The sequence below is a fragment of the Ooceraea biroi genome, chromosome 11 (genome assembly GCF_003672135.1).
Source record: "Ooceraea biroi isolate clonal line C1 chromosome 11, Obir_v5.4, whole genome shotgun sequence".
NCBI lineage: Eukaryota > Metazoa > Arthropoda > Insecta > Hymenoptera > Formicidae > Ooceraea > Ooceraea biroi.
In genome coordinates this window covers 7,540,509-7,551,333 of record NC_039516.1, presented here as the reverse complement: position 1 = coordinate 7,551,333, position 10,825 = coordinate 7,540,509, and the positions used below count along the sequence as shown (strand labels likewise).

General features: G+C 33.3%; 1 protein-coding gene across 1 annotated transcript in view; it reads right to left on the bottom strand.

Moving 5' to 3' along the window:
• LOC113562958 overlaps positions 1-9,232 on the bottom strand; it is a 26,123-nt gene extending 16,891 nt beyond the window's left edge. The window contains exon 1 of the mRNA XM_026973821.1: positions 9,130-9,232. Coding sequence (XP_026829622.1) covers positions 9,130-9,232 — 103 coding nt within the window. The remainder of the gene's footprint in view (positions 1-9,129) is intronic.
• Between the last annotated feature and the right edge of the window lie 1,593 nt (positions 9,233-10,825).

The following is a 10,825-nucleotide window of genomic DNA, read 5'->3' as shown; positions in this document are numbered from 1 at the left end:
ATTGCGAAATAATTTTACGTCTCTGCATGAGCAAGTAAATCAAATAAATAGGCGTAGACGGTTTAACCAACAATGGACCGCCTCTGGAGGCGCTATCGCGTCCATAACAACATCAACAATTTATGAGTATGATGACCCGCCTGCGCCTTACTTACTTAATGCGAAATCTATTTCTGGACTTATAAGACGCACGCCAGACAGTATTCATCATAACCTGTGTCCGTTGCCGATCAAACGGTTCAAACAATTAATTATTTTTGTATTCTTTTTTTATTGTATCATACCAAATGCATGTACTCAAAAGGAACTGTGTAATCATACTTATAGGTAACAATGATAATGAACTTTTACCATCTCTATGATGATCCTCATCTATACAATGATATATTCTTCATTTATTCGAAGAGGATGATTAATACCAGAAATACATATCTGCCTTTACATCGTACACCAGAAATTTTGCATTTTGAACATGGATTTGCAGATGTATGGCCTCTATGATTAAGAATAAAAGCTCCGAGCTGGTGCATCAGCTATAAAAATCTTAAACGTATTGCTATCTTATGGCCATTATAAACTATGCCACCATTGGTTATGATAGTATTGACATCGGCAACAAATTTTTCAAAAAATAAATTGGGTCTTGTGGCTTCTTAACACCACTATATATTCCAATTATTATAGACCTTGGTATGTTTTACATTTGCAAGTCTACATTGGATTGACCAGATGTGAATATTTCCATGCCTATCTAAACTACATCCATCTGTATTAAAATCTATTTCTAAATCATGTGGTACTGATACTAATGGAAGACGTAATAGTGTTTTAACAATTGCTGCCTCAAGAGGGAAATGAATATATTCTCCTGAATCTATTTTGGATACGACAACAGGTGTTCGTGGAGTTTTTAAAAGAGTTCTGACATCTTTTGGTAACGAAGAAAAGCATGTGTGTGTTCGAAGAACAGATAGAATATTATTAATTTGCACATGTGTTAAATTATTATTAACAAAACACGTGGCTAAACGATCTTGAAATGATCTATCCTCAATGACAGAAAGAGATGAGGAAGTAGAATCTGTACTGTCATCATAATTAGTACTACACAATATACCATTATCGACATTATCGGTATTTGTAATATCAGAAATATCGTTTGCAATATCGTCTGAAAAACGAACTTTATCTGCCCGAAAAGAATTAGCAACATCAATATAAGAAGCAGTGTTATCCGGTTGCTCGCGAGAATCTTGTGAAAAACGCAAAGTGTTTCTAATTTCAGAAGTAATCCGCCTTCGTTGCCTCGCAGACAATCAACGAAAACATTTACGCGAAACATAATATTTTAACGGTTTCATACTCGCCTCGAAAGTCTTACAGAAATCTCTTCTGGAATATAACCTCTATATCCTTTGATAATCGTGGTAATCACTGCAGTGGTTCAATTCAGAAACAGCTAACAGGAATCTTCTGGAAATATATCCTTCGCAATAACCTCGTGACAATCACTACGGCGCGCGGCGGTTGAATTCAGAAGAACTCGGAAACAGTGGAAGAACCATAGCCGTTGCCCGTTATATATACAGGGTGTTTCCTAAGTAAGTAGACAAACTTAAGGAGAATATTCCTTGGCTTATTTTAAGAAGAAAAGGTCATATAAACATACGTCCTAAACTGCTTTGTTTTCCAAAAAAAAGTATCTGTCATTGTAAATACGTCTTGCTTGACGAGCGTTTCCATTAGCAAGACCGTATACGAAATGCATATCTGCCATTTCGGCGTTTGTGTAATTTACCATAATTAATAAAATTACTAAACTTAATAGGAACTAATAAAGTTTGCGTCAAAGATAACGTGATAGCAGTGATGCTGGATAGCGTGCTTTTGCAGTACGAGTCAACAGCGATGGGGATGGAGTGGGAATGGTCTCGCGGCGGCCGCGCGGCTCAGTCTGAAACGAGTGTTCACTTGCGGCGCCGCGAGACCATCCCCACTCCATCCCCATCGCTGTTGACTCGTACTGCAAAAGCACGCTATCCGAAAAGTGAACGAAAACAGTGATGTACTTTTTTTGGAAAACAAAGCAGTTTAGGACATATGTTTATATGACCTTTTCTTCTTAAACCATGCCAAGGAATATCCTCCTTAAGTTTGTCTACTTACTTAGGAAACACCCTGTATAGGACAAAACTCCCGCATGGGCGTATTAGTAGCATAATGAAATTTGCGACGCCATGACAAGGTATGCTCTGTTATTTGCATATATTTTGTGTCTCGTAGTACCCGAGCAAACCTTGCCCTATTCTTTCCGTAAATTTGCTGTCATACTATGTACGGCAAGATTTGCCCTATTCTTATCATATATTTGCTATTATGTCGTGCAGAGCAAGGTTTGCTGTTATATTGACGTAAAATTTGGGTTACACCATGAGTAGCAAAAATTTATTCTTTTCTATGCGCAAAATTTACGGACAAATCTTTCCTTGTTATTTGCAGCATCATGTGACGAAATATTCTACCGTAAATTTGCTCGAATCTTTCTGCCAAGACAGAGCAACACAAATACTTGTCAGACAATTCTTATCAAAATTGAAGCAAACCTTGCCGCTGTGACGTCCTGACGTCCACCTCACACCCATTTTTATTTTTTTTTATTTGCAATATTAATTATTAATGTATAACCACTGATAGTTATTTTTGAGCGCCATCGATAATTACCATTTTTGCTTCACTACTTATTATTAACCACAGGCTTGCGTACAGTAGCCTGTTATTAGTCTAACCAAGAATATTATTTACTTAGCAACCTAACCAACACATTTATTATGTTAAAAGCTTTAGCTTGATAGTTTTAATATAAAAATATATGAAGTAATAATATTAACATATATAAAGGGAAAAGAAAATATTAAAAGCACAAAAACAATATATATGTATAACTTAGTTATTATGCTTTATGATAGATTTATTTAATTAATTTAGTCACGTATATATATATATATATATATTTTGTCTGAAACATAAAAACACAAAAACATACATAAAATCAGTAAAATATATAAAAACAGTTTTATATACTCTAGCAGTTAAATAAAATAATTTTGCAACATTTATCATTAATAATTTGATAAATTTATAATATTTATAATATTACGAGATTGGTAATATTTAAGATCGTTTGAATTGTAATACCATGAAGATTTTTGTAGGTGTAGCAAAACCATTGAGCTACTTAATATTGTTTATTATATAAAAAGTATTAATGTTAGTAGTAATAATTGAAAGAATTGGTTTAAAAATATATCTTATTATATGGTTATATTATATGGTTAATATAGCCATTGATAAGTATTACAAATTTGCCTTAATACATTTGAGTTATTGACAGGATAAAATATTTAATTATTTTTTATAACAAAGAAACAAATTGATTTGCAATGGATTTTATTATACTATAGTAAAGTCCTATGCAAGTAGGTAATTTTCGTTAAAACCAATAAGGTCGGTTATTATATAAAAACGGGAAAAATCAATTAGTTATTTAAGACAAGAGTAATGCCGGCGGAATTGAGTTTTATTAAGTGACAGTGTAGCTTTGACAGTTATTATAATTTACGGAGACATTTGGTGTTGATTGTTGTATAAGGTAATAAGTTGTCATTAATAACAATTAAAGGAGTAAATTTTGGAATTGATTTTATTATACAATGAAATAGTTTTTGTGAGTGTAGTAAATTGTATTACCACATTTGAAGTGATTTATCGTATAACAAATTAAAGATTATTTTATTAACATAAAAGGAGAAACATTTTATAAGTAAAAGAATATAGAATATTTATCTACATTCTTAGTCAAGAAGAAGTACATATTTAAAGTTATGAAATTGCAATAACATTTCACCAACTTTTTTTTGGTCTAAAAGTTGAACCGTAAGGAAATAATTTGTTATAATTATAATGAAGCATCTAGGTCATAAGAGGAAACTAATAGGGACCTCAGATTTTGAAAATAATCATTTTTACGGAAGTGACCAACAACTTTTGGGAATCATCATTTTTAGCTAGGCTGATGGTACCTTTGAGGAAATTTTCCTTATCGCATCACGGGATCATTGAGAAACCGCAAAAATTGCAAAGTCACTATTCGTTAAACAAATCAGCGTTATTTTTCAATATTTATAGTGTAGAAAGTTTTAATGAAATATTAATAGTTTAGAAGTTACAAAGTTAAAAACAATTAAAGTCAAAAGCAATTAGTGAACAATTTAATATAAAAGGAAATAAGTTGTTTAACGCAAAAATATTAAGAAAAGAATAAATCGTTAATTAATTATGAATAAAAGTATATTACACATGGTATTACATACATAGTAAGGATTATTGAATTTATTTAAAGGAATATTTTATGTTACTGAGCATTAATTTACGTATATAATTATTACGCACTTAATCCGTTAATAATTAAGTATATTAACCACACCATATACGAACACACTTATATATGTGAATATAACCCATAAAACAATTATTGGTTATTTAAGATTTTATGAATTAATTATGACTAACATTGTATTGGAATAATAATTTTATACGGTTTAATTATAGTATTAAACCCGGCACACCAATAGTTGCTTTATTAATAATTTTATAATAACCAAAGAATAGACGTGCAAGTACATACACGTGTATATCTATATATATAGGCATCCCTATAAATATAAGACAATTATTGGTTGAGTGAGATTTTATAAGTTTATTAGAATGGTATCTTGAAATAATAATTTTAGATGATCTAATTACATTATTAAAGGCTCATGATACCAATAATTGATTTTACAATAATTTACAATGATTATTATTCAGCTGAGTGCGTTATATTATTAAGTAGACGTATGCAAGGTCTTATAATAATTTATGCATAAGACTACGAGCATATAAAATGCATATGTCAAGCGTTATAATTTTAAGAATTAAATTTGTGAGCATTACAGAATTATTTAAATATTAATTTGAATAAGACAGTGAACACAGCGTTAAGTAACAAAGGAATAAAGATTTAAATTCACGAAGGAATATTATTTCATGGTGACTAATTGTAAAAGACGGTGACTTGTCAGCACCTGATTGAAATAATAATCCAAGACCGCTGTCTTAATCAAAGGTTGAATAGATATCTCGAGTAAGATATATCGGCAGGAAGTTGCAGCTGCCATTTGATTCGGAGAAACTCCGGTTGATTAAAAAGTATAACAGATGAGCGATAATTCTGTACTGAGAACTTTATGTTGAACTTACGCGTCAAAATACGTTTATCTTTTGTAAGCGTTGAGCTCACCGTTGAGCTCATCGTCCCCACTAGACGCACCGTGAGACCAATCCCACCACTTAAGTTTTCGATCCCACCATAAGAAGCTTCGAAAACGAAGAACCAATGAGTTAAGTGGGCAGAGCCTCCCTACTATTTTAGTTTTTGCTTTAACCGTAGCGTCCCCACTTATTGTAATCCCTTCTCGAGCTACAGGGACCCTGTCCCCACGCATCATAATTTTCGAGTATATAACATGGTGCAGCAGTAAGAGAACGAGGACTATTACGATTACTACCATTATTATTACGACTACTATTATTGGAGTCGCCAGCTAGCGTAAATTCGCTAACTAAGCGTAAAATATAACGTAGAGCCAGTGAAGTTTGAGTTATTACCGAAGTCTGATTGACTTATTCTTTTGCTGCTACATCATCAAGTGCTTCCTGACCTGAGGATTAGATCTGTGCGAACGCTTGTGAGTAGATTTGTTTCATTATTTTATACTCGCTGCTCTTATGGAACGTTATACTTGTACTCCATATACATACTACACATTTTGACAGATTTATAAAGCTTCAATACATTATTACACTTACAGTTACTTAATATTTCTGATTTATAATTACTTGAGAAACAATTACTTGCCTGAGGGTTCAGATTTATATGACATTTGCGAATAAAATTATTTCAAGTAACACATATATTCATATTGTAACCAACTTCTATATTACACTTGATTTTAGTAATAAACTTTTGATTAATTTGATTGTTCATTAAATATACCCTTCAATTATTATTGTATTAATCATTGAGAATAATGTTAGTGGTACAACAGTTGCAAATAATCATATTTCAACTTTAACTTTCGTTCAGAATCGCTCGCCAGCGTAAATTCGCAGCGAAGCGTCATCCTATATTGAATATATAGTACATGAATGCATTAATTATTTGAATTTATTTGTGCGAGGCATACCCATTTATTTCAATTATATTAAAAGCGTTAATTCGCTTTTTCCCTTTGAATACCATTAACAGCGACTTCATTCGCTGTGATTTATCCGTTGAAAACATTCAAGGGCGAACATTCGCTTCCATACCTGTCATATACCACGGCGTGTATAGCCGCCATTTTCTCATGCTTTAGTTCGGTATAAGAACATATATGCCTCATTACACAATTAAGTCGCATTTAATATTTAAGTGAATTAAAATCAAATCATACCATTATTTGAAGGATAATTCGATTGTAACCATTAATTTAACATTTGCATTACAAGTTTATTACATTTGTGTACTTAAATCAAGTGAGCATGGTAAAAAGTTCGACTTACCCTAGTGACAATAGTACGACTTACGCTAGTGACAATTACGCTAGTGACAATATTAAGAGATTGCTGACTTACCATAAAGCAGTGCATGGTGAATTAATAACTTTAATTATGGTTACAGTATATCACTAACAAGATTTAAGTTTAATAAATTACGTAATTTCCGTTTATTGTATTGTTAAGCATGAACATAGATTCATTCGTCTGACCAATTCCTTATGTACACTACGTCTGACCAATTCATTATATATTCTACCTGATACATTCAATTTAGTCACAGGAGGTATATTTTATTTAATTAACGAATAAAGCAATAGGAAATTATGAATAATAATTAATAACGAATTAGAATCAATATTTATTTGTTTTAAATCACTATTTTATTCTTCAACTCCATCACCGTGTATGAGCATAAAAGTGCTCGACTCCTTACCTTGTGTTACATTCCACTTATTATAAAGAAAGGCATAGTAACCTGCCTTCTTTTCTTTTGAGATATTTTATTTTATTCAATCCTTTGCATATGAGCATTATTATTGCTCATCCTTTTCATTTTTCCATTAGTAAGAGCGAAGTGACGCCCTTATTTCCATATTATACTACTGTCATACACTACACAGCGACATTACGCTATGATTTCCTTTTCAATATTTTCATATTTTTATACCGTAATTTTGTTGAAGAATTAAAAGAGTTAATAATTTAAATTCATTTTCATTTATTAGATAATAGGGAGATACCAAGTTACAATCAATATTGATTACAATATTTTCCTTTTGACAATCACGATTTCATCACCGTAAGAGTTAATCGCAAGCTCTCTCCATTCCCGGGTAAAGTCGGTGTATGCAGATTGACCCATAATCAAAAGAGAGCACCTGAAATCAAATCACCTGAGGGATAGATTTGAGACAGGTACCTGATCGTCTACATTCTCACTTCCCCAGACGTGACACCTGATCCCTGCGGTGACACACATCACACTACACTACACTACACTACACTTCACTACACTACACTACACTACACTAACACTACACTACACTACACTACACTACACTACACTACACTACACTACACACACACGCGCGCGTGCGCGCGCACGCACACACACACACGCACGCACGCACGCACGCACACACACAAATATATGTTAATTTATAAGAAATGTTAGTATATATGCAATTATAGAGAAACAAACAAACAAATTTAGAAATATTGAAAAAAATTAAAAAAGTAAAATTTTCTTGTCAGCTCTACGTTGACCATTTCTGGGTCCGGCAGAGGGCGAGAACCTGACTTATTTTGTTAATTAAAAGTAATCCCCCGACTTCATTGTTATCTCTGTGCGAAAAAACTGTTGCCAGGAGTAACTAGCGTATTAAATACGAGAATACGGAGGGGGCGCGTATGTAGCGATATAGAGGTACTTTTAGCTTATTTTTGAAAAATGCGTTTTCAGAATATGACCTTATCATATATGGTTGAATTGTCGTTAAATATGCTTGAAGTTTTGCTGAAAGATAAATTTTAAAATTTTCAAAAATTGTGGAGGAGGAAAGGAATTTCGAAAAATATGACATTTTCGAAAAATCTGATTGCACTGTTAGAAAGTACATTAGAATCCATAAAACTTTTACTTGAAACTTTTTCCTATATGTTTTATTATTTCGACGGTATTCGCTAAGAAATATAAAACCCGATTTTTTTCAAGAGGGTGTTTCACCCCCTTAATGGCAAAACGGGCCGATATAAAAAAATATGTATCTTATATTTTGACCTAGACAACAACATATTCAAAGCTTATCAAAATCGACGTGTGACACTTGGGTAGTGTTACTTGTGAGAGAAAGCAGTGTAAGCAGGAAGGATTCTTGAATCCGATAGCGAAAGGAGAAGTTCCTTTGGATACGTATCATATTGATCATTTAGGACCGTTACCTTCCACGAGAAAGAGTTATAAGTATATTTTTGCGGTAATGATGCGTTTACGAAGTTCGTATGGCTATATGCCACTAACAAGGGGAGGCCACAGGATGTACCTGGACTTTTTGGACGAAACTTGGTGAGTATTTAGAGAACAATATGTAGATAACGGTAAGAGGGGTCTCCACTTTCGGAACTTTTCGGAACTCAAATAAATAAGATTACGATAGTCATTTTTTATTACATTCAATTTTTCCTTTCCCGAAAAAAATTGAGCAAAAATTACTTCTGCAATCTTCTTTTCTAATCAAAATGGAACATCCAAAATTATGTGTATATATATCCTGAACAATATTCTTAATAATAATTATTGAACAATATTCTTAATAACAATATTCTTAATAATTATTATTCTTATATAACAATTATAATAAGAACATTAGTCAATTTCATGAAGATGATACACACCTTCACCCAGAAAATGATCGAAGCACAAATACACACGGCAATGGGAGCATTGAATAAAGCTTATTATTTCGCAATTATCTATTTGACAATACTCACCATGAACTTGAAAACAAACTTGATTGACGTTTTCGAAAGTTGGCGGATCGAATTTTTCATAATCAATGTTATATCCACCTTTATGCCAAGCATAAAGTAGCATTTTGGTAAACATTGGAGATTGAAATTGGTTATAAACATGGGCGTGCATTTTGATGATAAAATAGCGGTTGGTCGGCTTCACGCTTGTTGTTTTTGTCAAATATTTCCGCCTGATGTAATCCACAATTTTCCTAACTACAATTTTATATTGCCGAAAGAAATAAATATCCAATGGTTGAGTCCATTTTGTTGTGAATTTCGGTAGATTTTGGTTTATTACATTCAATTTCTCCTTTCTCCTTTCCTAACCAAAACTAAACAATCAAAATCTTACTGTTCAGGATTGCATCTCAATGTGCGGTGATCTAACACCTCTTTGACACTAGTGGGTTGCTATATCGTCGTGCGGTGCAGCCCGTGCTCTGACTATCAATAGTTCATGCGGCTACCGCAACGCGGCGACTCTTGGCTCTTGTTACTCGCTCGCAAAGCTGGCAGTGCTCGCAATATTGATCAATTAAAATGGAGAAGAACATAGTAAATAATATTCTTCACGCACTCAATAAGACCTTCCAGTATTCACCAAACTGTGCAGCAGATTTCCTAAATGCTGACGAACAGAGTTGTTTTCATGCAATCAGTAATCTGCTGCACGACTTTATTAGTGGATCAATGGAAGTCGAGGAACGTGAAGAACTGATTCTCGACTCCGATATGGAGGAAGATCTTGTTTCAGATGAAGACAGAGCATCTGCAGAAATTAAATCGAAGATTGCTGTGGAGTATAAAAGAAAAGCAACCAATGATGAGGATTACGAGAACTAGACGTTGGAGCGATGCTATGCATTTGTGCATGAGCGGTTCACACAAAAGCAGATCGAATCAATCCGGACTGATTTTCAGAATCACCACACTCCGACGTCAATTGCAAAAAAATTAAAGTTATCATTAAACGATGTGAAGATTATCAAGCGGTACATAGTTCGAGACTGTACGAGTGATCACAAAAAATATCAGCATATTCGTGATGATGTGTTGCATAATTTTCTGACCGCTAGACTAGAAAAACGACCGGTTTCGACAATAGATTTTGAAATTTGGATTGCGCAAGCTGTCGAACTGCATAAACCGACCAGATCTTGCTTCAGCAAGTCATATTTCACAGCTCTTAAAAAATCTCTTCGAATCAGTTCGAGACGAATAACAATGTTCGTTACGAAAGCAAATATTCAGGACGAGGTCAAACTGAAAGCGGAGACAGTAGCTTTTGCAGTCGAAATCAACGATTATTGTGCGAGCAACAAGATTAACGATTGCAATGTGTTTAATAGTGACCAAAGCAAATTTGAATACGAACTAGTCTGCAATCGGACATATGATCAAAAAGGTATCAAACATGTTCAGTCCGTGGTCGTGGATAAAAATTCTATGTCACATTCATATTCTTTGCAAGTACATATATCAAAATCTGGAAATCTTGGAAGCCGAGCTTATATTTGCTTTAAGGAAGAAAAAGGACAGTTTGGTCCAAGAGTGTTAAAAGATGTTGAAAAGGTTCTTGCTGAAATAAACAATCTGATTGTAGCAGAAGCATCCATCTCGGGTAAATTAACAAAAAGACACGTTGATTCGTGGATGGAAAATTGTTTTAAGC